The 16,053-nt window shown below is 39.3% G+C and overlaps 1 protein-coding gene across 9 annotated transcripts in view; it reads right to left on the bottom strand.

Moving 5' to 3' along the window:
- The window catches only part of ppip5k1b (diphosphoinositol pentakisphosphate kinase 1b), a 63,916-nt gene that overhangs the window by 34,266 nt on the left and 13,597 nt on the right, over positions 1-16,053 (bottom strand). For all 9 annotated transcript variants that reach the window (XM_078256620.1, XM_078256626.1, XM_078256622.1 and 6 more), the window contains exons 2-11: positions 15,109-15,706; positions 11,631-11,826; positions 8,037-8,127; positions 7,376-7,461; positions 6,930-7,084; positions 5,581-5,682; positions 5,317-5,478; positions 4,017-4,138; positions 1,062-1,163; positions 93-179 (exon numbers count right to left, since the gene is read on the bottom strand). In XM_078256620.1, coding sequence (XP_078112746.1) covers positions 93-179; positions 1,062-1,163; positions 4,017-4,138; positions 5,317-5,478; positions 5,581-5,682; positions 6,930-7,084; positions 7,376-7,461; positions 8,037-8,127; positions 11,631-11,826; positions 15,109-15,297 — 1,292 coding nt within the window. In that variant the 5' untranslated portion in view covers positions 15,298-15,706. The remainder of the gene's footprint in view (positions 1-92; positions 180-1,061; positions 1,164-4,016; positions 4,139-5,316; positions 5,479-5,580; positions 5,683-6,929; positions 7,085-7,375; positions 7,462-8,036; positions 8,128-11,630; positions 11,827-15,108; positions 15,707-16,053) is intronic.

Genomic DNA, 16,053 nt, shown 5'->3' with positions numbered 1-16,053 from the left:
AAACAAAACAATTTTACAATAGACCAAATATTTAAAATATATTCTGACAGAACAAGGCAGAGACATCTTAATGCTAAAGCCAAGAGACTTACAGAGGATGTCGGACCTCCATTTTCATCTTTTGCTTTGGTGTGCGATCTCCATGGCGGATAATGGCAATAACACAGCGCAGCTCCATCCTGAATAAGGTAGAGGAGTGGACAGGACAAAATTAAAATGTCGCGGAAACTCTGTTATTTCACCATTGCACCTCAACAAATGTCCACTAAGACCTTATCCAAGCCTGAACAACACTGCCCATCATCAAGAGTGTCACTAAGAATGAGAAACCAAAGGACACTTATTGATACAAATTAGTGTTTAAGCTATAGTGCGTAGTTTCTGTCTCCCCCATGAGTAATTCTAAGTAATGACAACAACATTGTAGCTGCATCCATATGATACAAGCCTTCCGTGATCGCACACACCCCCCCCCCTCCTCCATGCAGTTGCTTGTAACCAAGGAGGACACGGAGGATTAAAAATCACGATGGACTTCAGAAGAGGTAATTATGTTCACTCGAGTTTCGATGCGCGAAAGTCACCGGACGACACCAATTTCTAAACATAGCTGATAGTCTTAATTAGCTTTGTAGCAACTCATTTGGCAATAGCTTGAATGTAACGGATGTTCATTAATATAAAGAAGTTACGCACTAAAGCTTTAAGTAAATAAATCATAGTAAAATAATACATTTTAAAACAGAACATTTATTTAACATTGAATTTAGATGTATTTATTTTTGCAACATTTGGTTCAAAAGCACTTCTAATCGGTTTATTAACAAAAACATTAAATACCTTATTTAATGAATATTTTAACTCCATAAACCTTTAAGGATTTTGAAGACAAAGTTCACACAGATATACTGTATAGTTAAAGTCATATCATCTCATATATGGTATGTCGTATCATATGCACAGTAGTCCACAGATCAATCTATCTTCCAGGAGTTATCCAGGCTGTCCAGGACCCTTACACCACTTAGTGGATCCTTTTTTTTTTTTTTTTTTGTACGTACATGGTTCCTGAGGTTGTTGGGACGATTGGGATGTCTTCAGCTTCCATGGGGATGGACCAGGGGATGTGGAACTGGGGGGCCAACTCCCTCATCACCATGTTGCTGTTGAGGCAGAGAAAACAATAACAGACTTAAAAGGATGAGTGTGTATAATTTAGTGACATACTGTGGCCTTCAGGTACCGTAAAAACGCGTAAGGCTCTCTCTTTAGCCAGTGTTTGGTTTGTCCGTTCTGAGCTACTGTAGAAACATGGCGGTGCAACACGACGGGCTCCGTGGAAGCTCGATATGAAGGGCTCATTCTAAGCTAACGGAAACACAACGATTCATAGTTTTAGGTGATTATACACAAATGAAAACACAATTATGAATAATTTATTCCATTTCTGTGAGTAAATCCCTCTAAATCCTGAAAAACAACTTCTCCTTTAAAGGCTTTAAGCTTGAACAGCATTAGAATCAGGTTGAAAGGTAAATATCCCAGAGGGAAAAAACTAAATATAAAGCAAAAGTAAACATGCCATTAATTCTGCAGGCTTTTACTCATCAGTTTTATTTTAATATTGTGATTTAAAGTTTAGTCTTAGATTTTATTTTATTTTAAGTGAGATATGTTGTGCAACCAAAAGTAAAAGTAACCAGGCATATTAAGATAATCCAAAGATCTTGGACCAAATGTTTGTTCTTTTATTTTAAACTAGCTACTAAGTTGCTATCAAGATGCTGCAGTTCAGATAATACAAACAGTATATCAGTATAACATAATATAACAGTATATATACATACAGTATATCAAAATAAACACCTATCATTTCATAAAATTAAAAGGTGCGCTATGAGTTCCTGCATGGTCACTTCTGTTGGCGTTCCAAGTAAATTCCAAACAAAACAGAGCAAGCTCGCCCCTCCCCCCATGTTTCTATAACTGTCATGACTAACTGACTAACTGTCACTAACCCCCACCCCCTCCCTCAACCATCTTGTCGGTGATTGGCTGAAGTGTTTTGTTGTATTTTGGTGCCTATCTTGTGCCTCTAGACCGGGCTTTTTCACAGTGTATTCATGGGGCAGGCAGCTAGCGGATCAAGGACAGATGCCTACGATTTGAGACAAAAATGAAATCGTGCTGAAACCATGCAGGAACTCATAGTGCACCTTTAATGTCAACTTTCCGTTTGCACAGTGCCCCCTTCTGTTTTGTGCACATGAAAAAGTTCATGAAGAGATCCTGCAAGGTCTTTGTACACTAGTGTATGCTACCTGAGCGCATAGGTGCCGATTTATGTTTTCCTCAGTGGGTGCTCACGGGCCCACGCCCTTTAAAAAAAAAAAAGTAGGCTAGTCACAAAATGTTTGCAATGTTGCATTTCAGAACCTTAGGAAATGGACAGCGGCCGACACGAACACACACGCCTATTGGCTCGATAATAAATCTTTCACCTCAGGACAACGCCACTTCTCACAAATACAGACAGGATTGGAGATGAACACGTAACCGCGATCAGCTTCGTGGTAAATTAAGAATCAATTCCACCTGTCTAGTAGCCCAGGCACACTATGACAGACGCTCCACTTAGCACCAAATGCAATGTTTAATTTTAAATGAATGCAGCCTACTGGCAGTCTGGCACTGGGTGCTCAGTATTTTCCGTGGGTGCTCGAGCTCCAGAGCACCCACGATATCGGTGCCTATGCCCGAGCGTCACGACTTACATTACATTCATGTTTATGTCCATTACTGGAGAGAAGCTGCATTTCCTGTCTCTCTCTATTTGTAAAATGTACGGGTCTTTAGTCGTAAAGCTTCAGTTTCACTTTGCCTGGAAGGAGAGGTGATAAATCAGAAACAAACTAAGATGTAAAGCTGAAACCGGACCCGCCGAGCTGTCTAGAGTGGATAAATTACAACATGACAGCTTCAAGGCAATATTTACTTTAAAGGTACAACAAGCAAATTCTTCAAAGTGCCACAGACGTCAGGTAATATAGAAAACATTGCAATCAAACTAGTCCGGAACAGGCATTGGAAGACATGACCATGTTTATCACAAATTAGAGCTGACATTTACGTATATTGTGTTTCTTGAAGGCTTTGGTTTGACAGGATTCTGGTGTCCATTATTTTCATTATTGGCTACTGCAACTAAATAGTTTTATTATGAAGGATTTTGATGACAAACTGTGTATGTGTGCATGTGTTTTCTGTTGTGGCTGTCTGTAAGCTTGTGGTCAAAGAAAGAAAGAAATTGTTTTATTTCAGTGTTCTACTCAAACTAATCGGTTTATGGATCAGCAGAGTTACAGGTGAGGCAATGCATGGTTAATTGTATAGCACCTTTCAAACACAAGGCAATTCAAAGTGCTTTACATAAGATGAAAGGCATTCAAAATATACACTACCGGTCAAAAGTTTGGGGTCACCTAGAAATTTCCATTACAGACAGAATACCAGCTGAGATCAGTTGCATTGTTTTTTTTATTTTTAATCAGGGCAGCAGTTTTCAGATTACATTATGTGCTTACATAATTGCAAAAGGGTTCTCGCCTGTTGTAAAAAGAAGTGGCTGATCTTTAATGCAACATCTACGTTGCCCATTATCAGCAACCATTCATCCAATGTTCCAAAGGCACATTCTGTTTACTAATCTGATATCATTTTAAAAGGCTAACTGAGAAAACATTGGAGAACCATTTTGCAATTATATAAGCACATTATGTAATCTGAACTGCTGCCCTGGTTAAAAAAACAATGCAACTGATCTCAGCTGGTATTCTGTCTATAATGGAGTGGAATGGACATTTCTAAGTGACCCCAAACTTTTGACCGGTAGTGTGCGTGCGTATGTATGTATGTATGTATGTATGTATGTATGTATGTATGTATGTATGTATGTGTGTATGTGTGTATGTGTGTATATATATATATATATATATATGTAAGCTAATGTCACCTACCCTAGGACTTTGGCACAGTCGTCGTAGTACTTCATGGAGTTTTTGACGAAGCTGAAGCCGTTAACGTCACAGACGTAGGAGTGGCCGTTGGCTCTGAGCAGGTCGAACCCACACACTGTTTGCTATAAATCACACACAAAACTGAGTTAAAGTACATTTACACACTCCATAGAGATGTTAGACACAATGTGCAGAATTAAACAACTGTTTTTATTAGACAGTTGTAAGGTTTGTAACTGTGTTTGTCTATGTGTTTTTTGTTCCCCAAAGAAGAAAATGTTTTTTTCATGTGCATTATTTGTGGCATGTTATTTCATTTATATGCGCACCTCCCGCTTTTTATAACTGTTATTCAGTCGCAGGTTTGTGTTTATGAGGCTTTTATTGCTACTAGTACTATTTACAGGAGCATTTTCTATTTGGTCTCATAATCCTTAAAAACAAATTGCCTTTGGGAATACACAAAGCATATTAAGAGCTATACTTACAATACAAAGAACTTATGAATTATTCATTTTCTGTGCCTCATGCTGTCAGCCTCTTTATTTGTTTGTTGTGAGTTTAGTAAGGTTTCTGAATTTACTCAGTCTTCCATAACGAACTGTGGGTGTTAATGGAGTCCGCACCAGAGATCCTCCCTATTTGTTAAATGTTTGCTGCTTACAGCACTGTATAATGTTGGTCAGAACAGTGTGATATGAACAATTCCCATGGCAGCAGCATAAGAAACAATGCCTCTGGCAGCCCCCGTTCACCAAGTACATTTGTGTAAGGAAATATTCCATTTAGTTGGCAAGTAAAAAAATGAAATACAGTGGCACTCATAAGTTTATGAACCCCTGCTAAAGTTGACTAAAAAGAGAAATAAAAAAAACATCTTTTGGAAATTAATCTTAATGCCTTAATTAAAAAAATTAGGAAAAATCCAATCTTTAAGGACACCAATTTTCTTTGTGAATGAATAATGTATCGTAAATAAATAAATGTTCTTCCTTAAAATACAGGGGGCATAAGTATACAGTTATTTCATGGATCCAGGATACTATGCATTCTGATAAAGTTCCTGTTCCAGCTTACTGTCTCATTGGTGCAGTGTTTGTGTTAGCTATAAATAGATTACTCAACATAAAGAGAGGTAGAGTTTCTGACCACTAACAGCTTGGGCAGCAATACCAAAAGGACAAGAAAAGGACCCTAGGCCCATATATAATGCAATTTTCAAAAAATAAATGCAGGTTTCAAACCTCTTTTCCTGCACACTACGCTGCACTACATCCTCTACATGATGACTAAAGTTTACCTTAAAGGCCAGGCAGACCTTGCGGGCCACCAGTTTCTCCATGGCGGTCAGCATGACGGGGTAGCGGATCTCCTTCCCCTCACTGTCCCTCTCTACCTTTCCGTCCAGTGCAGGAGATTTCCGGGCCTCCGCGTGGGCGTAGTCTGGACCCACTGTGTAAACCTGGAAACACCACACGCACGCACACATAATGAGTCACTGATGCATTAATCGATTCAAGCAATTAAACACCTCCATCAATGGCTGATTGAACATGCACAGTACCTTGACATCAGTACCATCTGTGGGCATGAACTCCTCGTAGATGTAGGATCCAGTCTTTCGTACGCTGCTTTCTGGGGAGTACACACTGCTACGACTCCCTATCTACAGCAAAGAAGGGAGCGAGAAAGAGAAAGAAGGGGAATTCAAAGGGCATTTGGAACCAAATCTTATTTCACCTCATTCCCTAACCTTTGCTCCACCTATGCGCTTTCCTAATAGTACTTTGTGTCACTGATGTTCCACTGTACTGTTTGACTGCCCCATTAAAAGCTAACAGGTAGGGCTGCAGCTATCGATTATTTTAGTAATCGAGTATTCTACCGATTATTCCATCGATTAATCGGATAAGAAATACTGTTTACTAAAAAAAAGGAAACAGAAAAAGCAACATTTTTTATTGCCAAATTCCAAGTACATTTTTGGTGGCCCAAATGTTAATATTTTTCACCCCCTTCCCCTTCTTGCCTCTGGCTCTTTGCACTGGATATGCAAAAGAGCTGTTCACTAACCAGAGGGTAAATGTGACTGTACAAAGCTTACAGCAGGGCTATTCAACTACACTGTTCTGGGGGACACATTTTCAGAAGCCTAATACACAGTGAGGAGAAAGAATAAAGAATGCAGATATCACCGGCATGATGACGTCATTCACGTGCATATTAAGCGGCCATGCTGGGGGGAGGAGCCGGTTTGTCTCCGGCAGCAGCTAAATTTCCAAAGATTAGTAGCAAACTGACGTTTTCTCTCGCCTGTCTCTTCTCTTAGACCCTCGCTATTTCCGTCTTCGTTCATTTGTAATCTGGTCAGTCTCGTGCATAGACAGTATATAAACAGTCTTGTGTCCACAGAAGCGTCAACCTGTTGTGGGCGCTAGTAATTATCCTCCGTGCGGAAACACAGTGAGCCGTACAACCTTAATTACATTGATTTAACGAAGCTTCGAGGCAAAGAATTTTGCTTCGAGGATTTTTTGTAATCAAATTATTTGAGTTATTCGAGGAATCGTTTCAGCCCTACTAACAGGTTTAACCCTGCAACTGCCACACAACCATATCTCCTTTGTGTACAGTAAGTCATTCAATTATGCAATAACACTAAGTCACAACCCCAAAAAATGGAAGGATTTTTTTTTAAGTGAGAAACATTATGTAAAAATAACATTCATTGACATGTAGGGTAATCTTTATGTCGCTCAACATATTAAGCTTACAGTATAAATTGTCCATGAATGGAAAAGTTTACAAGCAGTGTGACCAAAAGCTTAACTTCTCCTTCTTTGTTGTACTGTAAGTATCTCGCATCTGTCAATGACTGAATGGATTTTTCTGCACCACTTAGGTGACAGCTACCTTTCTGAAGAGTCTCTGGCTGCCCCCGCCAGCAGACGTTGGGTAATAGATGTACACATTGTGGTCCTCGGCGCACACAGGTTTCTCCACGAAGGGTTTAGGGAACACCTCCCCGTTTACCTCAACGTGGTCCTCCACTTCCACCAGGTTACACTCTGCACAGGGTAAGACTTTTGTTTTAAATTCTTTTTACTAGAAAATCTTTAAAACACATAGTAAAAAAAAAAGTTAAAAACCATCTGTGCTTTATAGCACAAGAGTTCGTAAAATTTCACTTAGGTTTCTAAAGTTCTGAAGTTACTGATGCCGTGTATGCTGCCATTTATCACAGATGTATTATCCAATAAATCTTTCCTGGAATTGATGGCTTTGTTTTAGTTTGTTACCATGAAGCAGAGGTGTACACATACAAACTTATTTAACACAAAATAAGAACTCTTACTCACCCTCAGGATTGTCTGGGTCTCGGTTTAACACAGCATAACGAGGCAGGTCAATGCCTTCTTCCTGTAAGATCCGGTACACTTCTCTCCTGACAGAGAATCAAATACGATTATAAATTTCCTCCAAAAAGAACAATCAAAGTGAGTCTATGTATATGGCTTTGATGTGCATGTGTGTGTGTGTGTGTGTGTGTGTGTGTGTGTGTGTGTGTGTGTGTGTGTGTGTGTGTTACTTAGAATGAGCTTGTTAAGCTGGCATGCAAACTGTTCAAAAAGGTACATAAGGTGGTGAAAAACCTATACTGATGCAGGTACATTGATTTTTTTGTGTTGATTGTTGTTCATAGAACATACTTAAATAAATCATTAAGTTTCAAAGTAACTTCTTGGATGACAAACTCAAGGGACTGATACAACGGCAAGCATCATGTGTCCGAGAGCACAGAGCGGTAGTACTAGTGATTGTTTTACTTTCTACAATACAAGTCTCACAGTTATAAGCTGGTATAAAGAAGCCTTACAATGACTTTGTCTACTTTTTGACCCTTGTTATACTAATGGTATGTGCAGCCACTGTCTTATTAGGGACCATTATTTTGAAATTAGCCAGTAAAAACTTTTTTGATACCCCTCAGCCCTGTGTGTGTGTCTGCTCAAACTGTACCTGTCCTGTATGAAATACTGCATGTTGAGGTCATTGATGAGCAGTGGATTCCTGAGCTTGGCATACTCCACAGCTTTGTCCAGAGGGAAACCTAAAAAAGAAAATATCACACATCAATCCTAGCTCAACCAGCATTTACAAATAACGTAAAAAGGAGTAGTAGAAGTAAAAATGATTTCCATGTATATACAGTACATTTCTGTTTTGCTATTCTCTGTTAACACCATAGTGAATTAGCCTATATTCAGTTTAGCACATTAAAAGTGGTAAAAACAATTGTATTGATGGTTTATGTATGAAGTCATGAGAAGGTTGAGTTGTGATGGTGCCTAGTGGTCTTTTGAGCTGCACATAGAGCTGCTTTCTTTCCCTTCATACTGTATATCATGTATTGATGCACCCATCTGATGGATTCTAAACTTATCTTAAATCTGTTGTATTTAAAACATGTAATGGGTCTTAATGAGTTATTTTTATAAGATGTTAGTGTAGCTCTATCTTAAAAAAAAATGTTTACATCTATAGAAACAGACCTGAATATGTGACAGAGGAAAGCAACATTTGAATAAAAATGAGAAAACTATCACACACTGCATGAGAGTTTTCTCATTTTGAATCAAGAAACTTCAACAGAAAATTAAAAGGAACAGGTCTTGGGTCATTACCACTTTATATTAACATGCTTGAAGTACTATGTGTGGGGTAGCCAATTATTGGTAGAGGTAGTGACACATATTATATGTCACAAATGGCTAAAAACACACATTCTCAAGGTCACTGTTCACCATATTGCTCTGCATGTGAGCAGGATAGACATGTCTCCAGGAAACATTTTTGGGAAATATTAGTGTTTCTACTTTCCACTAACAACAACACAGGACTTATACTGTGTTCCCATGGTCTATGAGCAACAATCCAAAAATCTCATTCTTTTAAAAATAGAATAGAAAAACAGTCTAATGTGATAAGCTCAAGACTTAAGACTCAAATACACACTGTGAGACAGTTCAGTGTCAAAAGGGAAATAATACTTAAATAGTGTATGAAAGCATATGTTCTTTGCCATTTATATTTGGTAATACATGCACAAATCTAAAAAACTGATCCTAATGTTTGAACTCTTAATGTAAATGAGTGTTCAGTAGCATGTATTAAAGTGAATAATTTAAGATAGAGGTCATATACATGGAAGGTGTTTTTCTTGTTCATCTAGCTCTGCCTTGGTAAACCACACATGGTCATACAATTAATTACAAGCCATAAATAGATATTACCAATCCCACAGCTTTTTTTTTCCTCCATTGAGAGATTCCCAGAAACTGGTACTGGTTGTTGTCAAACAGCTTGACACAAACTTGGCAAACTCCTTAAAATATGGCGAGGCTTTTTCAGTACACAGAACAGAACAATTTCTATTTAATTTGAACAGCCAATAAACTGGTTAAGGGGAAAAATATTACTAACTCACTGCCAACACCAACAAAATCATTTCAAAACAAGACTTTGATGTCAAAGAACAAGGGAGTGAGCATCTCCTATTCATTACTGTTGCATTGTTACTTTATTGCCATCTCTTTCCCCAGTTTTAGAGATAATTTACTTAACCTCATTTTTTTCTTGTGGAAAACATCAAGGTATTTTGTGATGACAAAACATGATGCAATTGCAGGACACAAGGGCACATGTAAACAGCTTAAAAGCAAGATAATTAATTTGGAGGATAGGTAAAACATGGCTTACTCCATATACAGTCAGGTCCATAAATATTGGGACATCGACACAATTCTAATCTTTTTGGCTCTATACACCACCACAATGGAGTTGAAATGAAACGAACAAGATGTGCTTTAACTGCAGACTTTCAGCTTTAATTTGAGGGTATTTACATCCAAATCAGGTGAGCGGTGTAGGAATTACAACAGTTTGTATATGTGCCTCCCACTTTTTAAGGGACCAAAAGTAATGGGACAGATTAACAATCATAAATCAAACTTTCACTTTTTAATACTTGGTTGCAAATCCTTTGCATTCAATTCCAGCCTGAAGTCTGGAAGGCATAGACATCACCAGACGCTGGGTTTCATCCCCCGGTGATGCTCTGCCAGGCCTCTACTGCAACTGTCTTCAGTTCCTGCTTGTTCTTGGGGCATTTTCCCTTCAGTTTTGTCTTCAGCAAGTGAAATGCATGCTCAATCGGATTCAGGTCAGCTGATTGACTTGGCCATTGCATAACATTCCACTTCTTTCCCTTAAAAAACTCTTTGGTTGCTTTCGCAGTATGCTTCGGGCCATTGTCCATCTGCACTGTGAAGCGTCGTCCAATGAGTTCTGAAGCATTTGGCTGAATATGAGCAGATAATATTGCCCGAAACACTTCAGAATTCATCCTGCTGCTTTTGTCAGCAGTCACATCATCAATAAATACAAGAGAACCAGTTCCATTGGCAGCCATACATGCCCACGCCATGACACTACCACCACCATACTTCACTGATGAGGTGGTATGCTTTGGATCATGAGCAGTTCCTTTCCTTCTCCATACTCTTCTCTTCCCATCACTCTGGTACAAGTTGATCTTTGGCTCATCTGTCCATAGGATGTTGTTCCAGAAATGTGAAGGCTTTTTTTAGATGTTGTTTGGCAAACTCTAATCTGGCCTTCCTGTTTTTGAGGCTCACCAATGGTTTACATCTTGTAGTGAACCCTCTGTATTCACTCTGGTGAAGTCTTCTCTTGATTGTTGACTTTGACACACATACACCTACCTCCTGGAGAGTGTTCTTGATCTGGCCAACTGTTGTGAAGGGTGTTTTTCTTCACCAGGGAAAGTATTCTTCGGTCATCCACCACAGTTGTTTTCCGTGGTCTTCCGGGTCTTTTGGTGTTGCTGAGCTCACCGGTGCGTTCTTTCTTTTTAAGAATGTTTTCTTAAATTTGTTTTCTTGATTTGGCCACACCTAATGTTTTTGCTATCTCTCTGATGGGTTTGTTTAGATTTTTCAGCCTAATGATGGCTTGCTTCACTGATAGTGACAGCTCTTTGAATCTCATATTGAGAGTTGACAGCAACAGATTCCAAATGTAAATAGCACACTTGAAATGAACTCTGGACCTTTTATCTGCTCCTTGTAAATGGGATAATGAGGGAATAACACACACCTGGCCATGGAACAGCTGAGCAGCCAATTGTCCCATTACTTTTGGTCCCTTAAAAAGTGGGAGGCACATATACAAACTGTTTAATTCCTACACCGCTCACCTGATTTGGATGTAAATACCCTCAAATTAAAGCTGAAAGTCTGCAGTTAAAGCACATCTTGTTCGTTTCATTTCAACTCCATTGTGGTGGTGTATAGAGCCAAAAAGATTAGAATTGTGTCGATGTCCCAATATTTATGGACCTGACTGTACGTCTGAGTAAACAACTAGTTACATAATTACATTACATAATATCCATTTTATTTCTATGGTTATACCAGTTTATGCCAGTGTGGCCAGTAAGTCACATTTGAGTCACAGTCACATTTCCCCTCCACCTCCCTGTCACAGCTTCCTCTCATATAAAAGGATGTTTTAACTTGTTGTTTTTTTTACCTTTGGAGTGGAAGGAGATGAGGCAGTCGCAGAGGGGCCATTTCTCTACAGGTTCCTCTAGGATCACCTCCTCTGGAAAGATGACCATACTGATGTAGTCAAACTTACAAAGGCGCTCCAGGATCTCAGTCATGGGCTTGGATTTGGACTTCTTCATCATGGCACATATGCCGACCACAATCTGACGCTCTGGTGGCTGGTGGAGAGGACAGGGGAGACCAGGGCCGAGAAGGGAAGGATGACAAGTGAGACAAGGGTATCGACGACTGACAAAAACGTGCCAATGCAACAGTATGTATAGGGGAATGTCAGCAGGACGGCATATCCTGACTCTTGGTGGCCTTTAAAAGCATCTTGGATGGTCATATTGTGATATGTTAAAGAGTGATATTTGAGTAGTGTGATAGACAGAATAATTCTCTTTTGAGTTTTACAGCCCTAGATCCTAACTACTACAAACATGGCATAAACCCGCACTCTTCCTGAAAGCTTGTTTAACAATCAAATGGTTGGTAACATGCGAACTGTAGGTATCTTAATTTAAGCCAATATACACAGTACAACACAGTAGAAAGTGCATTACAATGCTAACAGCATAATAAGACGCACTTTGAGCAGAATGCTAAGTACAGCTTGGACTGATAAAGTTGCGTCAAACGATGTAGAGCTGAGCCTACCAAGCTGAGTCTGAGATGTCCTAAAATAGGAAGTGCAGAGAGGAAAACCCTTTTGATTTAACTAACAGCACCGATTACAATTTTCTAGGCCAAATCCGATTTCCAATTTTTCATTGAGTTTGACCTGCCGATACCCATTTTAGCCAATTCCGATTACGTCTATGGTACCGATTTAAAAAAAAAAAAAATGTTCCCCACAATCCTGGGCAGCGGACCCAGCAGCAGCGGGGCAGCGGACCGCTAACGTTAGACCCAGCCCGCTGTTCAGCTCATTCTCTGTAAGCGATGCAGCACGAAAGCACGGGGAGCCAGCCGGTGTTAGTTGGCTAACATTAGCTTGCTAACTCCTTTAACGTTAACTCCTCGCCACATCGTTCACAGAAAACGAGCCGAATACAGTTGACACTCGTGGCGATAGCAGTGTGCTTTGTGTGGATGAAGCATGAAGTTAATTTGACTCATTTAACGGCTGGCTCTCTCTCAGTATCTCAATATATTGACTTAGTAACTCAGAATATTGAATAAGAATCTCAAAGCAATGAGAACATTTAAAATATTGACTTACAATCTCAATATATTGACTCAATATCTCAAAGTATCGACTTAGTATCTCAATATATTGACTTAGTAACTTAGAATATTGACTAGGAATCTGAAAGTAATGAGAAACTTCTAAATATTCACTTAGAATCTCAATAATTTAGTATCTCAATATATTGACTTAATATTTCAAAAATATTGACTTAGTATCTCGATATATTGACTAGGAATCTGAAAGTAATGACAAACTTTAAAATACTGACTTAGAATCTCAATATATTAACTTTTGCACACCCACGTGCAAAGTATTACTTTGTATTATGGAGTCTGGAGATCTTTTTTTCTTGTGAATGGGAAATCTATTCTTGGGACATGTTTGTTTCTACTGTTTCAACTGAATTTTATTAATGTTTGGATGCTTTCAACAGTTTGTTCAAATTCTGCATTAGCAAAACAAAATCTTTTTTATAAAAATGATAACTCTTTACCCATGGACAAGTGAAACGGAAATGTACTTGTCCAAAGGACAAGTGCCTCAAAAAGTTCATGTCAAGCCCTGAGTATATAAATTACTCTTCGTGTGGGAAATTCACACACACACACACACACACACACACACACACACACACACATCTAAAGTGCAATGTTATGGAAGAACCATTTCCTTCTTTTCACATCCAATATCCAACAAAAAAAAAAATTGATATATTTAGCAAACTAAACGTCTGTATGAAAACAGGTAGTAGCCGAATCCAGAGTATTATCCAGAACGCAAGATCCCACGGGATCCCGCACAGAGCACGACATCTATTGCCGGAAGAGACTACCGGTAAAGTAGTGAAGAAGCGAGAGAACAGCAGAAGAGATCAACGAAATGGCCGAGTTTGAGGTTAGCATCGAACGCGACGATGAGTGTATCAATTTCGAAGGTCACCCTACCTATTTGAGCCTGAATACACGGACGAGGAGCTACAACTAATGGAGGAGAAGTTTGGCATCATTCCGGGCATTATTAGTGGGGTAATTTACGAGATACACCTTTAGATCCATTAGCGCCTGCACTAAACCATTCGGCTGATAGCGCTAACTCGCCCAGTATTAGACCAAGGGAAAAAAGCTTCTTGGAGGGGTGTTTGGCTCGAGGTCATGGTGCAAAGGACCCTAGGGTGAAATTACTCCGAACCATCCTTTTAACGTTTCGGCCAATTCCGGTCACCAGCCGGTCAATCGTGCATCTCTAATTATAACCTTTATTTAACCAGGAGAAACCCACTGAGATTAAGAATCTCTTTTCAAGGGTGACCTGTCATACTAGTGGTAGTGGTAGGGGACATTTGTCCATTTTACATTCACGTCAACATCAATTTTGTTTTTGGTGTGCTTTACAGCCTCACGGGCCGCTGGTGTTGCTACAGATTTTTATTTTTGTTCTATCATAGTAAGGTTTGCTGTGCGTCAAGATATGAGAATGATGACAGCTGTGTCTTTATCATTATGAAATCATCGATTCATTGATTGAAACCTGAAAATGTCACCATTACTTAACACAAACAGGAGAAAGTTATCGCTTCATCAGCATGCTGACACTTCCCACGCATGGAAAATGTATTTTAATCTTGAGATAGCATTACACTAAATTGTTTTTGTGTACATTGATTCTTACATTACGTAGGAAAGTATTTGCTGCTGTGCCACAGTGGTTGAGGTGACAAAAGTATGACCTACCTGTTACCTGCTATCTGTTCACTCAATGTAACTCAGTGTCTAGATAAGACCATCAGCTAGTACAACAAAGACATACACCGAGACAAAGAGAGGAAATCATAGCAAGTAAGCGAGCAGCTAACAGTCCTTTTAAGATACAGGACTAAACAACAGTCCAGATGCCTTAATGCTGTTTATCTACTGCATTGTTCTCACGCCAGCCTTTGTATATTTCCATCTCTATTTCTTTTTCCACTCCAAATAAAGCTTTCCTCTTTAAAATTTCCAGTCATGTTAATACCCTTCTGCCCAAAAAATGACCAAAGGTTTAGCTTCCTGTTCCACAATGAAATCATCTTTTTCTATTGTAAATTTAAAGTTACATTATTAAGTCATTCATTATTAATACAATGCATGCACTCTAATTTATAAGTGCAAATCATTTTGTGATATTTTACAATTTACACTGCTAATAAAAACTTTTAAATAAAACAAAAATAGTAATAATTTAACTTTGATTTAAAAAGTATTTTGAAGTCTTTACACCTGTCACTTACCGACTCATCTTCATCGCCCTCCATTTCCTCATCTCGATACATCTCATTCCTCATGCCTGCCTCCATTTGGCCCATGTCCTGCTCGTCATCCCCACAGCCAACCACAAACCTAGGAACATCTATGTCACCCCGCCCCTGTCCTTCCCCTAGTCCTGGTCCTGCTCCTGGTCCGTCGCAGGTCTCGGACATCACAAACCCCTGTGAAACATGGCTGCTTCGCGTTGGCTCCTCCCCAGATAGCGATTATGACAGCAAAGCAGGAAGAATCCCAGTGTACTTTGTTACAACGTCGCTAGATGACTGGTGCCTGAGAGCCTGGTGATAGAGTGAAGGGTCTGTTGGTGTTTCTGAGCTGGCTGATAACAGCTACGTGCTTCTGTGTGCGTACAGTATTTGTTGAGGTAGAAAAAGAGCTGTGGATATCCTAAGAGGTAGAACACAGGGAGTGGACTCCACATATGTTGAGGTAGAAAGTCAAGATCCTGGTTGCAAAACTCCTTGTGTCAGGACAGAGGAGGTCTGGCTCTGAGAGATAACATGACCCAGTTCTTCACACAGGAAACTCCAGGGTCAACATCTGTGCACCATTTTGCTTGCCCTATGAATACAAAAAAAAATAAAGGAAGGTGAAACTGGTTAAGCAACTGGTTCAAACTATTCTTACACGTAGGTGAAAACTGTTTACACAAAAGAGCAAAACTTGACAAGTTAAGCACCATTTGGCAGTTGCAGAGACACACACCAGTTACAGCTGTGCAAGCTAACTTAAATAAACATTCTGCATCTAAATAACCACAGTCCTGGTTGGTGCAGTGTTGCTACATCATCCATTTGTGAAATTAAATTCAGGGCTGTACCATGAGCCACACAATAGAAGAAAAACATTATTGATTTCTGAGGAAACTGGGTTATTGCATCACTCAAGACAAACATTAGCATACTTAA

Source organism: Sander vitreus, chromosome 8, assembly GCF_031162955.1.
Source record: "Sander vitreus isolate 19-12246 chromosome 8, sanVit1, whole genome shotgun sequence".
NCBI lineage: Eukaryota > Metazoa > Chordata > Actinopteri > Perciformes > Percidae > Sander > Sander vitreus.
The sequence above is the reverse complement of the archived record's forward strand: the minus strand, read 5'-3'. Positions and strand labels throughout refer to the sequence as shown.